At 54.8% G+C, this 14,348-nt stretch overlaps 4 protein-coding genes across 4 annotated transcripts; 2 read left to right on the top strand and 2 right to left on the bottom strand.

Annotated features, from left to right (window-relative positions):
* Positions 1 to 3,100: 3,100 nt before the first annotated feature.
* On the bottom strand, positions 3,101 to 4,123 carry KVR01_006734 (uncharacterized protein; the record flags this gene model as incomplete). Its single annotated transcript, XM_044784824.1, has 2 exons — positions 3,101 to 3,157; positions 3,224 to 4,123. The coding sequence occupies 2 exons, from the start codon at positions 4,121 to 4,123 to the stop codon at positions 3,101 to 3,103; spliced, it is 957 nt and encodes a 318-aa protein (XP_044644165.1).
* Positions 4,124 to 5,225: 1,102 nt separating this feature from the next.
* KVR01_006588 (uncharacterized protein) lies at positions 5,226 to 8,002 on the bottom strand (the record flags this gene model as incomplete). Its single annotated transcript, XM_044782270.1, has 9 exons — positions 5,226 to 5,362; positions 5,523 to 5,622; positions 5,722 to 5,828; positions 5,938 to 6,676; positions 6,748 to 7,229; positions 7,286 to 7,330; positions 7,425 to 7,508; positions 7,754 to 7,782; positions 7,941 to 8,002. The coding sequence occupies 9 exons, from the start codon at positions 8,000 to 8,002 to the stop codon at positions 5,226 to 5,228; spliced, it is 1,785 nt and encodes a 594-aa protein (XP_044644019.1).
* A 1,989-nt stretch (positions 8,003 to 9,991) lies between these two features.
* KVR01_006911 (uncharacterized protein) lies at positions 9,992 to 11,982 on the top strand (the record flags this gene model as incomplete). Its single annotated transcript, XM_044781607.1, has 2 exons — positions 9,992 to 11,476; positions 11,552 to 11,982. 2 exons carry the CDS (start codon positions 9,992 to 9,994, stop codon positions 11,789 to 11,791), a joined length of 1,725 nt encoding a protein of 574 aa, XP_044644342.1. The 3' UTR covers positions 11,792 to 11,982.
* Positions 11,983 to 12,401: 419 nt separating this feature from the next.
* Positions 12,402 to 13,592, top strand: KVR01_006858 (uncharacterized protein). Its single transcript, XM_044789039.1, has 3 exons — positions 12,402 to 12,941; positions 13,018 to 13,367; positions 13,450 to 13,592. Exons 1-3 carry the CDS (start codon positions 12,531 to 12,533, stop codon positions 13,550 to 13,552), a joined length of 864 nt encoding a protein of 287 aa, XP_044644289.1. The 5' UTR covers positions 12,402 to 12,530; the 3' UTR covers positions 13,553 to 13,592.
* Positions 13,593 to 14,348: the final 756 nt, after the last annotated feature.

Below are 14,348 nucleotides of genomic sequence, written 5' to 3'. Positions count from 1 at the left end.
ACGGCAATCTATCGTCGGCTTGACAAGATGTTCCCGATTGGTCGATGAAAGCGGCGGCAGTCTCTTCTCCTCATCAGTGCAGCGATCTGCCTCCTTCCTCCATTTCCAAAAAAGCGCATTCAATTCCTTCAGAGGTCCGCTGCGGCTCGAACTTGGTTCAAGCCTATCGCGAGACTCGTTAATGCGATGCTCTTCATCCTCCAGTTTCTCCAACTTGACCCTCGCATCGTCCTTAAACAGGCTCTCTTTCTTCAGGCAACGAATATATGGTATCGCGTCTTCTGCCTTCATCCGATGATAGCTCTTCGTGATGCTTCGCTCGTCCCAATCGTCCGCAGTCTCGCCGACATATTTGATGCTAGTGCGTTCCGGTGCGTTGCCGTTCGTGGGCTCTGTGGTGGGAGACATGTCGACATATGCGTCTCAAGATGAGGGCCGGTGCCTTCGAAGGTGCCACCCAGATGATATAGCAACCTGGGGAGGGGATGCAGAGGCTTATGTACTACGCGGAACTCAGAGCCTCGTGCCACCGCACACCTCGCTCGTCCAGTAGATTAATCAGCATCCGCGCGGAACACATGCAAGATTGCTTCAGCCGTAAGTGGACGTCAGCCGCAATGTGGCTAGAAAATTTGTGTTTGTGTGTGTGTACGCATAGTTACATATCAATGTGGTGGTCATCAGCTGGCAAAACTACTACGTTCTGAGGTGGGGGCGGGAACAATATCGCGCTGGTTGATCAACGTTGCATTCTCCATTGCGCGAGCCTGCATATCGCTGCCCTTGGCGAATCAGCTTCGATGTGGACCCGGACACGACTGTTGGCGCTGTGCGATATTGAGCGGCTGCAGCAAACTGGCAACTGGTAACTGGGCAAGCTGGGCTGCTGGGAGGGACACAACCCAGCCACCTGCATGGGTGTCTACCACCTAAAACCACCCAAAAAATGACCTCTCAGTTCCTGCATTCGAGTGGAACACCAGTCGGGATTTTCATTGCGACAGTAATTTGTCATCACTTGAGCAGTGTCTGGTCCTGGCTGTCCTCGCCTTTAGGAATTGGATCATGTTCTCAACACGCAGACACTTTCCAGCGGAGCAAAAGCCCCTGTGACAGTCTTCGGGGGCTCAATTCATTTCGCAAGGTCCTGAAGCCTGACTTCTATGGAGATTCGATACCACGTTCTGGCACAATACAAATCAGTCTGTGAGGCTGCTCCCTGTGTACTGCAGCCCGTTGAAGATCCGCGTGTGCTCGCGTCCCAATATAGACAAAGTAATCGAGCCGCATCAAAACATGCAGGCTACGCCAAGGCTTAGGTTCCACTGACTGAGATCGCATGGTCACAAACTCTTCTGTCAATAATTACGCGTGTGTTCTGACCACACGCGACCTGAGTTGGCGGAGGTGCACAACTTTAGAAGGTTGGGCATGCCGGCCGAAGAGCTCCAGTGCTGCACCATGACGAACGTCTCTGCAAACCCAGCCCTTTTCGGGCGGCTATCACAGGAACCAAGCTCGAACTGGTTTGCTCTGCGATGATCAACAGAGATGCTTCTGACTGAGTCGGGATTGCCCACTTGAACTGCTCTTTGAATTCAATCCTGCAGGAATACTATCTCCACTTGGCTGCCTCGTCCGGGCCACTATCCCGCTTTGACACGTCGCTTTCGCGGCCGGAAGATTGCATGCCAGGGTAACAAGCTGGAAAGCGTCCTAATCGATCTGTGGCATACTTTACAGCATCGAACTGTAGAGCTCTTTGTGGCTTCATTGCTGTGAACGCTGTTATCTTCTCTGAGGATTTACCATGTCAGATAGTCGCACAAAAAGCCATTACGTCGTCCAAGAGACTGTGTTGGGCGGTGAAGCACTCTCCAGCTGAATACCAGAGGATGAGGTATCCAATAGAATTGGGCTTCACGCCTGCCTGTATTGGAAGTCGAGCAGCCGGGTACCTAGGTAATAACTTGTACATCATTGAGACCGATGAAAAACGCAGATATGGGGTACCTACCTAGGCATCTATCAACGATACAGCTGCGTTCAGTCTGATTTCGAACATGGCTTTCGATATTTCGGACATATGTGGAATAGAAACGAAACCAGTGAAGCTCAATAGGCGATCTTACTCTGACAAAGAACACAGTGCATACCGTAGGGTACACTCAGTACCCAGGTATGCAGTAGCAACACAACCAGTATCCAGGACGATGAGCGCCTCTATCCCTCCGACGGCAGGGCATTCAAGCTGCTCTCGGCAGTTCGTGTGACACAGTAGGCGCCTAGTTAGCTGGAAGCTTCGGGGCTCAAAGTTGGAGCAAGCCGCTTTATACACAAGATTCAGCTGGAAGGCTTGACTAGATTCGAGGCCAAACACAGCATGTCGAAAATATTAACCCAACAGCCAGTGGCACGTCACAGAAGCGAGGATCATACACCATATCAATTGATACGACCGTGAAAACTAGCCCCGAAATAAGGCAGCAGCTGGCTCTTGCGCCATGCTTGTATCACTGATGCGGGTTCTGATTTAAGTCACATGCGTAGTACTCGGATGACTTGGGCGGGTTGTAGAAGTCGTATTCCAGCCTTCGGGGGCGTTCTGGTGTTTCCAACCAATGCGAACTACATAATAGATTGGTCAGGCCATAGTTTTAAACAATTTGTTTCCTTCGTGTTATGCAGTGCGTGTCCAGGCGAGGCTAGTCGTGAAATAAGTGTCTCCGCAAGAGTATCAACCTTGGAAATGAGTGTCTTTTAGGTCGACTTGGTAACCGCAGAGAGGAGAAACGTCCGGCCTAGGTAATCTGAAGTGATTCAAGAGAGTCCGACACATAAAAGCCATAAAGATTAGATGTATCATGTAATGTATTCGTTGCCATGTTGTAGCACTTGTCATAAGAACCCGTCTTGGGGCTGACAGATGTTTATCCTGACCGTTCCGACCAAATAGCTGGACCATCATAAAGTAAAAAGGGAATACCGAGTCCACTTTCGTGAGCCTTCTAAATATTCTTCATGTATAAAACAAATAAATCAAATCGCTTTCTATCATGACCCAAATTCATCCATATTATTCCATTCATTTAGGTATCATCTACCACTTGATGACCTTCTGAGGGAAGTACTCATCTATGAGCTCCAGGTAGTATGGCTACAGGGCGAGGCAAGTCAGCAAGTGTTGCGACGATGGCGCAGAAAACGGGGACAGATGACTAACCTTGAGCTCCTCTACGCTGGGAATACCATCACTCTTGGAGTAAAGGTCATAAGGGTTGAAGGCCTTGACGGCCTTGAGCATCTCGTGGTCCTTCTCGCACATGAGCTCGCGGTACGCGCCCTCCTTGTGCCAGGGGTAGAAGCTGTGGTAGCGGATCATGGCGAGGGCCTCGTCGGGGAGGGTGCTCTGGTCCTTGACGACGTGGTAGAGGTACTCGTCGTGGCCCCAGCTGAGCATGACGTTGTCGAGGCCGACGCCGGGGGAGTAGATGCCGAACTTGGTGCCGTAGACCGGGTGGTCGTGGTCGGGGTTCTCCTTGAAGGTCTCGGGGTAGATGATGCGCTCGTCAAACGCGCAGCCCACGGGGAATGTGTCGCCGACGCAGTCCCACTGGCCCTGCGTGAAGCCGTCCCAGAACAGCATCAGCTTGCCCAGGTCGTGGATAAGGCCCGTCAGCTGCATCCAGCGGGGCTTGCCGTCCCGGCGCATCGCCTCGGCGCTCTGCAGGAGGTGGTTGATCTGGCCAAGCTCCGTGTCTGGGTCGCTCTCGTCGATAAGGGTGTCTAGCTTCTCCATGGCCTGCCAGATTGTCATCTCGGGCCGCACGCGGGACGAGCTGTTAAAACGGAGGCGGGCCTGTAGGTTGTAGGCCACTGTCTGCTTCTCGTGCTGCTCCTTGTAGAAGTTCTTCACCCTGTCGCATGCCGCCTCGTACTGCCTGAACTGAGTCTTATCCTTCTCGCTGTCGAACTTGGACTGCTCATCATAGTCTGCCAGCCTGTTGGCCATGTCCTTCTTGGCCTGATCCTTGAGAACGTTGACGGCATCGATGGCGTCCGAGGTCGCCTCCAGGGCGGCACCGTCCTTGACCTCGTAGTCCGTGATGGCGGCGGGAGCCATTTTGGAGGCTTGTTTGTGGGAGGGGAAAAGCTAAAAAAGGGGTTTCTGCGGTGAACTGGTGCTGTGTTCCGAGATCGTCCAGACGCAGGAGTTCAACGATTTTTTGAGTTGGAAAAAATCAGGTAGAATACCGATACCCAAAGTACCGAAGATACCAAGTGAAGATGGGTTTTAAATATCCAAATGAGCACAGGAGATGGAGTGTTCGGATAGTGTTCGGATACTCTCGCCCTCTCAGAGTTCGTGTATTTGACAGGCGGAGAAAGTTGCCTTCACAGACAAAACTGGAGACATCCCAAACCAGGCCAAGTTCGAGGACGAAACTTAAGCAGAAACACACCTTTCTGACAGGCGCGAGCTGTTAGACAGTACATTCCCGGCTGCCATCCCTTGGTTGTTCGATCCACCTTTCCCCCAACTCGCAAGCGGTCCACCCTCCCCGGCAGTCTCTTAGGATGGGAAATCCAGCTGCGTGGTTGACGTCGTACGTTTCCCGGGGAAAATGTCCATCAGTCTGATCTGGCCTTCCCCACAATTCGGATCTGGGCTGTCGTGCACGGTGGGAACGGTGGGAACGGCTGGACTAGGGTAGGGTGTCAATCGCCAATTTTGACCTCTTTTGGAGACGCAAGTCGGCCAATCCCTGCTGGCGTGGGCCTGCAGCGACCAATCAATCCTTAGTCGATTGACCAATTTGGCTGCCGATTCATAAAAGGTCAAAATCCCCGAAAGACTCCACACCTGGTCGTCACCGAACAAGACGACCGCAGGTTCTGCTGTTCCTGTCCATCGTCGTCGATCCTCCGCATTCTCCTTTCCTTCTTTCCTCCTATCTCTGGGCCCGGGATTTGACTCTGATGCAAGAGTTCAGGGTCCTGGGGGAATGGGGGCCAGGGCTTTCCTGTCGTCCGAGACGGACCGACGCACAATTCCTTGCTTGCCTCGTGCACACCGTGCCGGGAATTGTTACCCTCTTCTCGCTTGGCTGCAGCATTTCGTCACTCTGGCTATGTCAGCGCAAGGGCTACTGCGGCCTCTGAGTCTGCGATAGGTGCGACCACTGTTTAGCAAATCTTCCCCTGCCGTTCGGCCAGAGCTCTCTTCAGCCCGGTGTCCAGTCCCATGATTTCATCATCTGCTGCTGCACTGCCTCGGTAGGGCGTGCGTGGTCCTTCTCCGTCCTTTTGAGGAGATCCATACACGCCACCTGGTCCCGGCGGTCTTGAAATTGATCTCCAACTGCATGGGTTGTAAGTCAGTCACTTTTCTCGGATACTCTGTCTGTCCAACCGTCTCCTGTTTGGAGGTGACGTTGGATTATCGGATACTCTTCAGAAAGTCATGATGAAGCTTGGTCTGATTTTTATGTAGGGAGTCAAGGGGAGCGGCCAATACTAACAAGCTGCAATCGCCATGCAAGCCGTGAACATGCTTGGCGGCGTCCATTGATTGCACAGGCCAATCCCGCATACTTTGCGGACGAGGTCCTGAATGCGTTCCTGCGGAGAGAGGTTCGATGTGTCAGCCGGAAATCGTAGTCCGACAAGGCCGAGGTATCACTTGGCAAGGCACGCGCAGCGCGTGGTCACGTTACTCACATTATTTCTCTTGGCCGCTTCTTTCCTCTGTCCCCCAATGCGAGGGGTCTTTGGGTCGAAACTCACGAGGAATAGCTCCGCCAGCAAGTGATGTTGTACTCCAAGTGCTGCGTCATTTTGTCAGTATTATGCCACATCGAACAATTATCGGCCGATTCGGGGCCCGGAGGCCTACGATGCTCCCTCCGGATTGGGGGATATATCAGAAACACTCACCATGACAAGCACTCTGATACCAGACCTCTGGAAATACCTCGCCCTTCTCCGTGGCCGCCTCTCGTCGAAATATCGGCGTGAAGCTTGAGGGCAGACTTTCTGTCCATCCACGATTGTACTCGTCCAACTCAGCCCACCACTGCAGGCCGCCACACCTCGACACGGCAGCACCATCGCCGAAGCAAAAGTTCAGCACATCAGCGCAATGCACGCATGCCCTGTTTGCCCACCCATAGTCGTCGGTTGGCTGGAGTGAACGGTCCACCAGGGAGTGCACCAGGTTGATGCGCACCGGCTCTTGGTTCATCATCGCGCTATATATCTCTTGTCTGAGGCCTACCCAGAAGGCTGCGCCGCTAAGCGAGCCAGGCATGAGATAGCGAGCGCCCAAGGGCCCATCTCCACCCACACTGTGATGGACAAATGCTTGGATCCCGAGAAGGTAGCTGTGCGCATCGACGCCAGAGTGCTTCACTTCCATCTCTTCCCACATTCTGAGAATGATTGTGGCAGCAAAGAGATTCTCGTCCGACATTGTGTGGTGCTCGTGATTCAGGATCGGGATCAACGTGTTCAGGCACTCTTGGTGGTACCGGTCTGAGGCATATGGGTCGTAAGACTCCGTGTTATGAAGATGTTTGGCAGACAGAGCCAAGATGGCGTTCATCAGAATCTTGCAAGTTCCTGCCCGGGGCGGGACAACAGTCTCGAACGACTGGTTCGGATCGCACACGTCAAGCTGTTAGGCGCAAGATAAGACTCTTGTGTTAGCGCTGATTGAGGTACATGGCCAGGGGCCTGGGCACTCACGCATATTGACAGCCTCTGGATAAAGTGGCGGAACAACATGGCTTCTTCTCGACTCTCGAGAGGCCATATGTCTTTCTCACGGTATATCTGAGCTCGCATGGCCCGAACCTCGGGGTCTTCGGCCTCCATCTCGAATGGGATGACCATGGGGATGGGTGCCGGGATTGACTCGGAACCAGCGGCCAAGGTCAGGTTCTGAAATCCCGGCAAGGCTCTCGCAGGCGAGGCCAAGTGTTCATCTTGCATGATGAAGCGATCTGTCGGTGATTGCTGCCGGGCCACGGCCAAGGTTGGGACGGGCTGGCCATTGGTCGGGCGCCCCAGACCACAGCTGCCATCTGTAGCTGTGGTGGCCGTGGTTCCTGTTATGGCGGTGCCGGAGTCATCTGAGACCGAATCAGGCCAGTCATCTGGGAAAGCGTCCACGACAGGAGTTGCATCGCCATCACCTGAGGCAGCACCACTCTCGTCCACGAATCTCACTGCAGTGTTGTGTCAGTGTCACCGAGTACTTGGCGAAGTTGCACGCGTCACTCACATCTCTTGGGTGTTCTGATCCATCTCTGTGTCTTTGAGAATGGTCCTTCGAAGCAGGGTCAGCGTCCGTCACAGAGGCGAGAGAAGTCTGGGAGAGTCGAGATGCGAAAGACGAGATTCCCGAGGAGAGAAGATCTCACCATTTTTGACACGGAACTTGTACCCTCTGGTGCACTCTTTGTTGTTGGACGCACAGCGCCCGCAAATAGGAGTTACGCGGTCACCTGATTGAGGAAAAAAGCATCGATTGTCAGCCAAAAATCGATCCTCTGAGGGTTTTGCGTGGGCCTCGGCGGGGGGACGACAGCGTGTTCGGGGGGTGGGACGTGGTCCGGCGATGGCACCGAAAGTGATGGAATCCAGGCCCGGGATTCCACGTGCCCACCCCCGTAGCTGCATCGTCTTGCTCCGAGATTGGACCCCCCGGCCGAAGGCCAAGACACGGAATAATCCTGTGTGAGAAACTCACATTTGAGATGTTGATCTCGGCAGCTCTGGCTGGTCACAGGTGAGACAAGGATCCGATTAGCTTTGACGATCTATCCTGGAAAGCTAACTTGCATGTATAACAGCCTGGTAATACCGGCAGATTGGGACAAAAGCAACGACCGTCACCGAGAGATACGGGATAAAGGCAGATGCGGCTGAGAACTCACCATCCAATTGGGGCCACAAAACCTTGGGGCCGATTGGTGGTTTTTGGACTGGGAGAGGGCATCACTGAAATATGCTTGCAGCGATACGCAATTCTATACTCGAGCCGATGCACGGCAGATGCTCAGATTCGAACCGACAGAGCCCTACACGGCCCCCCCGACGAAGCTACTAGAACTCGACTGGATACACCGACCGAGGTGGGCTCATCTGAGAGACAGGCGAGGTGCGACAATGGCGGCAGCGACGACAGCGACGATTGGCGTGTTGGCGCATGCGAAGCGGCCCACGCAACGGAAAAACGAAGAGCAGGCCAGCGAGCGAGTCATGTCCCAAAAGAGGAGTGATTTCCGACGAGTCGAACGGACGAGACACCTTCAATTGACCGGCCGAGCGAGAAGGGGAAATAAAAGTGAACAATGGGCTGTAACAAGGGCTTGAAGGGTGTGTGAGGCTTGAAGGTGGCTCAGTGGGGAGGATGAAGGGGGTAAAAATCCACGAGACGGGGTGACCAGGGCCACAGGCGGACAGGCGGACAGGCTGCCGCTAGACCGCGGGACAGGGCAGGGCCAGGGCAGGGCCAGGGCCAACACGCCAGCAGACCAGCAGGAGCCAGGACAGGGCTCTTCCAAGTTGTTGCTCGGTGCCTGTATATTTGGTCTGGTTTCGGATCAGCAGCATCAGCAGGTCAACCCTATGTCATGTTTATGCGTAGGTGTGGTGTGTTCTGGTCTCTGGTCTTGCCTTACCGTCCTGCTGGGCCAGGGCACAGGTTGAAACGCATTACAAGGTCAAGGGACGAGTGCAGCACGACACGACACAACACAACACACGACACTACTGTGGTATACAGCTTCCAAGGTTGTGGTTACAGACACGATACACAAAAAGTTGGGGAATCTTGGAGGGCATGGGGGAAGGAGGGCAGGAAGGCGTCATGGTAAGTGTCGGTTCTCGCTCTCCCCCGCAACGGCGGGCCAATAATCCAAGCACCGCGCTTACCCCGCACTAGCCACCAAGCGAATCACTAGCCAGGGATTGTCAACCACCCACACGTGCCACCCGAGCTACCACCGCACGGCCCCCCCCCAGCGCCAGCAGTCCATCCCGACTTTTCAGCAACCCCACATCCGCATCCGCACCAAGGCAGGCAGTCAGCCACTACCTGCACAACACTGCCGTCGGGAAAAGCACACTTATCCAATCTCGAGCAAACCATAAGTACTTAAGTACGTCCTTGGCCTCTTGGGAATCCTGAGCTAGTTCCTGGGCGGGTGAGCTTACAAGAGCTTGTATGGACTGCCGACAGGTGCGGGGGCGGCCACCACCTGCCATGCTGCTGGGATGCAGGCTGCACATGCCCAAAAGGGCTGCACGCCTCTCTTAGCATGCAAACGGCGCAGACACACCATTGGACACAACGTTGATGAGCGACCATGAACCATCAGTTTGGGGCCGGTGGTGTTGGTGTCGAGCCTAGAGCCCAGACAGAGTTCTCGACTTTTTTGACTCGGGTGGGTTCGGTTCTTCCACCCAAAAATTAGTCACGCTCCCGCTGGACGACGCCGCTGATGCCCCACTTTGGCACTAGAACAATTCGATTCCGACTGGAAGGCTCCCGATGGCATTGGGCAGACGCTTCTAGGAGGGTGAGATAATTCTAGAACTCCAAGGACGAACCGACCATTGGGGGCTGCTTGCCAGTTGCTTGGTGAGACGATAAGAAGGCGCTTTCTCCCCGGCCTCGACACCTGCCGTCGCCAACTTTGTTGCTCGACAAACTCTTCAATCGCCAGAGACGGCTCAGAATCAGTCCACGGGCAGAAAAGTGGTTTCCACTCTTCGCCATTTTAGACGCGGCCTCGACCCAAAGCCCGTCAGTCAGCGCTCACCGCCCGCAATCCGCCTTATCAATCTCTGCCTGTCTGGCCTGGACTTTTCCCAAGCAAGCACCACGACAAGGACACGCACTGGCACGACACCACGGTCTTTGCGTCCCCAGAACTGCCAGCACTTCCATCGCAGTCTTCTCCGACACGACACGCCCGCCACAATGTCAAAGACGGACCAGGACGTCATCTCGTCCGGGCCACCCGTGCCCGCCGCGGGCCTGGACTACGACTCCGAGAAGAACGCCGAGGTCTACGACGTCAAGATGGACAAGATCCTCGATTTCGCCAAATCAGCCACCGCCAAGGAGCAGAAGATGACCCTGCTGCAAGGCATCAAGACCTATCCCAAGGCCATTCTGTGGAGCATGCTCATCTCAACCTGCATCGTCATGGAGGGCTACGACGTCTGCCTGATCAACAACTTCTACGCCTTCAACCAGTTCAACCGTAAGTACGGCGTCCGGCTCGACGACGGCACGTACCAGGTCCCTGCGGAGTGGCAGGCAGGCCTGTCCAACGGTGCCAACGTTGGCGAGCTGATCGGCTTGCTCATCAACGGTTTTGTTTCGGAACGCTTCGGTTACAGGTGGACCGTCATCGCATGCCTGGGCCTGATCTGCTGCTGGACCGCCCTGTTTTTCACTGCTCAGAATGTGCAGACTCTCCTGGCTGCCGAGATCCTCTGCGGTATCCCATGGGGTGTCTTCCAAACCCTGACCGTCACCTACGCGTCCGAGGTCTGCCCTGTCCCCATGCGAGGATACCTGACCACCTATGTGAACTTCTGCTGGGGCCTTGGCCAGGAGATCGGCATCGGTGTCATCATGGCCATGCTCAAGCGCAATGACGAGTGGGCCTATCGCATTCCTTACGCCCTGCAGTGGATGTGGCCTGTCCCGCTGGCCATTGGCATATTCTTTGCGCCGGAATCTCCATGGTGGCTCGTGCGCAAGGGACGCACCGAGGAGGCCAAGAAATCACTGCTGCGGCTCACCAGCAAATCCCATGAGAGCGACTTCGACGCCGACGAGACCATTGCCATGATGGTGCATACCACCGCTCTCGAAGAGAAGACAACCTCCGGTGCTAGCTATCTCGACTGCTTCAAGGGTCACGACCTGCGCCGAACAGAGATCGTTTGCATGGTCTGGGCCATCCAGAACCTCTCGGGCAACTCCTTCTCCAACTACTCGACATACTTCCTCGAATCGGCCGGTCTGGACGATACCTCGGCCTACGGTTTCGCCCTGGGTCAGTACGGGATGAACATGGTCGGCGTGTTCGGCGCCTGGGGTCTGATGACGCTCGGCATTGGTCGGCGTTCGCTGTATCTGTACGGCCTCTGCGGGCTCTGCATCATGCTCTTCGTCCTCGGCTTCCTCGGCCTCGTGCCTGCTGCCCACAGAACCGAAGCCTCGATTGCTACCGGCTCTATCATGCTCGGCTGGGCGCTGTGTTACCAGCTCACTGTCGGAACGGTCTGCTATTCTCTTGTGGCCGAGATGTCTTCCCGCCGCTTGCAGATCAAGACCGTCGTGCTGGGACGTGTGCTGTACATCATCGTCGGCATCATCTGCAGCGTGCTCACCCCTTACATGCTCAATCCGAGCGCCTGGAATTGGAGCAACTTTGCTGGATTCTTCTGGGTAAGCATTGTTATATCTTCTCTCCGCCACTCCCCTCATCCCTTCGCATGCAAGCCAGCTAACAAGTTCTCACAGGGTGGTATATGCTTCTGTTGCATCGTCTACACATACTTCCGCGTCCCTGAGCCCACCGGTCGCACGTTCGCCGAGCTGGACACGCTCTTCGAGCGGGGTGTGTCGGCACGTAAGTTCGCAACCGCCAAGATCGACGCGTTCGAGGAGAGCGTCGATGGTTCCGTCATGGACCATTACAAGGACGATATCGCGGCGTCCCATCGGGAACGGCAGAGCCAAGGGAGCCGCCGGTCGAAGTGAGCAGCAGCCGGCCGCCAAGCGGTTGACAAGAGCTGTCTCGGCAACTGGAGATTTGCAAAGCGGCCCAGGTGCACACGCCATTGGGCCTCAATGATATTCTAAGCATTTAATTCTGGCGATGAGCGTTATGTCTGATGACTCAAATATACATGTACATATTACGAGAAATAATGAGCACGTTTTCACCATCACTATCTGCTGCTTGTTCCACTTGGGGTGTGCTTCAGTCATCGGATCCAGCAGGGCAGAAAAGACCACATGCGAGTATAAGCTTGTATGTATCTATCGCAGGTCGTCGAGACCTGCTGCTACATGACATGCGACCCACGCCATCATTAGCCGGCTGTCAAGCACGATAGCACGCGCCGGTGCGTCAACCTCGGAGCAATGTTGTTTGGAATCGATGCATGGCTGACCCGGGCCCTGACTCCTGCTGATGTGATAAAGAAAAGGGATGAACTCGAGTCCTCCTCGATGGCCCAGACATGTGACTTCGCGTCGCGTTAGCGCCGCCCATTCGCTCGGCTTCGCGAACGCGGCGATCCTCCGCGTTTGAGGCTTGTGTAAGCCGCCGGGCAGACTCGGTGTCTCGGACTCCAAATCCACAACACGACGGTCCGTAGGAATAGACGCCAGCCACACCAGGCAGACCCTTTACGCAGAACCCTTATGCATAGATAAAGAGCACATTTAATTGGCGAGCTAGCGATCGACTGATCTCAATTTAATTCCAACACTCATGTCGCCCACACCATTTCGCCATCAACCACATGAAGTCCTATCGTCCAACTCTCACACCATGAGCCCCGTAACAGAACTCAAAGTGCACAGGGGTTGGCCCGGCCAGGGCACCTACGTCTGGTCCCCATTTGTCGTCAAACTCGAGGCCAGACTGCGATTTGCAAACGTGCCTTACACGACAGGAGCCGGCGGGCCTAGGGGTGCGCCGAAGGGCAAGATCCCGTACGTGGAGTTTCAACAGCCACAGGCCGGCGGGGGCACGGTACAAATGGGCGACTCGACCCTCATCGCCAGGCACCTTGTCGACGAGGGGGTCCTGCCCGACCTGAATGGGAAGCTGTCTCCCGAGGACCGCGCCAGGGACCTGGCCACTCGGGCGCTGCTGGAGGAGAAGCTGTGTTTCTATCATGTACGTTCCCATATTGCTGGCTGGAACCCCTCGCGGTTCTCGGGGTCATCTGCAGTGCTGACTTTTAGTCCTCCAGACGAGGGAGAGGTGGCTAGACCACTACTATATCATGCGCGACCACGCACTCTCTTCGATACCCTGGCCGATGCGCGTGCTCGTCGGCCAGATGGTATACCGCAGCCACAAGGCCATGCTCTACGGGCAGGGGACGCTTCGCCTCTCGGACGAGGAGGTCCGGACCGCGAAGACGGAAATCTGGGACACGATCAACGGTGTCTTGGTTGCTGTCCGATCGTCGCAGGATGCAGGGCCACCTGGTGACGCAGCCTCCAGAAACCGGCCATTCTGGTTTCTCGGCGGTGATGAGCCGACCGAGGTTGACACGACGCTTTTTGGGATGATTGTTTCTGTGTTGTCAGCCACCGCGTGAGTTCCACCCTTTCCCCCGGCCCGTTTGGTTCTAACCTCGGGGGCGCTCTTCGCTGTGACTGACTGTGGATTTGGGCAGAGGTCCCGAGTCACAAAGCATTGTCAGAGGATACCCGATGGTGGTTGAATATGCTGAGAGGATACATGCGACATATTTTCCAGACTATGAGAAGTGGCCCTGATCTTCCCACCTCTATCAACGCTTTCCGGACGAACGAATCGACGACACGACTTTCATGAGAGTGGAGTCTTTCTAGTACTATATTTCTTTAAATATTAAGTTTTAAGTATTTACTATTATATAAAGGTGCTATATATATTTTATATGTACGGGGATTAAAAAATGAGACTACTTGTTTATATCGCTAATCTAGTTATCCACAGCAAGGTCTCCATGGCCGACTCCAAACCGCACACCAGCGGCGACAAGACATGTGGATAATCAGTCTTGCGAGGAGCAGGTGACAATAACATCTTGCAGCATAGGAGTGGCGCGTCGAGACATTGCCTGGTGCATACACCAGCGTCAGAGGCCAGGAATAATATAGAGAGTAAGTCCAAAAGCATACTAGAAATAGTACCCTATCAAATGCACATCGAGCAGATGGATCCATGCTAGATGGGTCCGGATTGCTTTCTGGGCAAGCTCGGGGGACTGCGGCCCGAGTATTTGTTAGCTGCTAGAAATGTCATGGTCTGTTTGGCTTGAACTTCAGCCGTCGCGCGCGTCAACATGTCGATTTGAGACAGGTCGTGGAAAGGTTGTGTTTCCAGTGAGCCCTGGAGAGGATACCCAGATCCATCATTTGTTCCAGGTTCCAGGCGTCACATGTTGTGGAATTTTGCCTTGGACATTTCATCGTGCTCAACGTTCCTGTGTTTGAGTATCTTTATGATGGTGGTCTTCTTCCCCGCCGGAGACTCGCCGTATTCCGAGTCTCCCTTGGAAGCAGGCTTCTCCGCAGCGCTAGTTTCTGC

This window comes from Diaporthe batatas, assembly GCF_019321695.1.
Source record: "Diaporthe batatas strain CRI 302-4 chromosome Unknown Contig00007, whole genome shotgun sequence".
NCBI lineage: Eukaryota > Fungi > Ascomycota > Sordariomycetes > Diaporthales > Diaporthaceae > Diaporthe > Diaporthe batatas.
This window is presented reverse-complemented; position numbering and strand designations above follow the sequence as displayed.

Excerpts from the sequence above, each read along its gene's own strand:
- KVR01_006858 (XM_044789039.1), top strand. The coding sequence starts at position 12,531 with ATGTCGCCCACACCATTTCGCCATCAACCACATGAAGTCCTATCGTCC. Across the intron at positions 12,942-13,017 it reads AGAAGCTGTGTTTCTATCAT|ACGAGGGAGAGGTGGCTAGA; the intron begins GTACGTTCCCAT and ends TTAGTCCTCCAG. Across the intron at positions 13,368-13,449 it reads TCTGTGTTGTCAGCCACCGC|AGGTCCCGAGTCACAAAGCA; the intron begins GTGAGTTCCACC and ends GGATTTGGGCAG.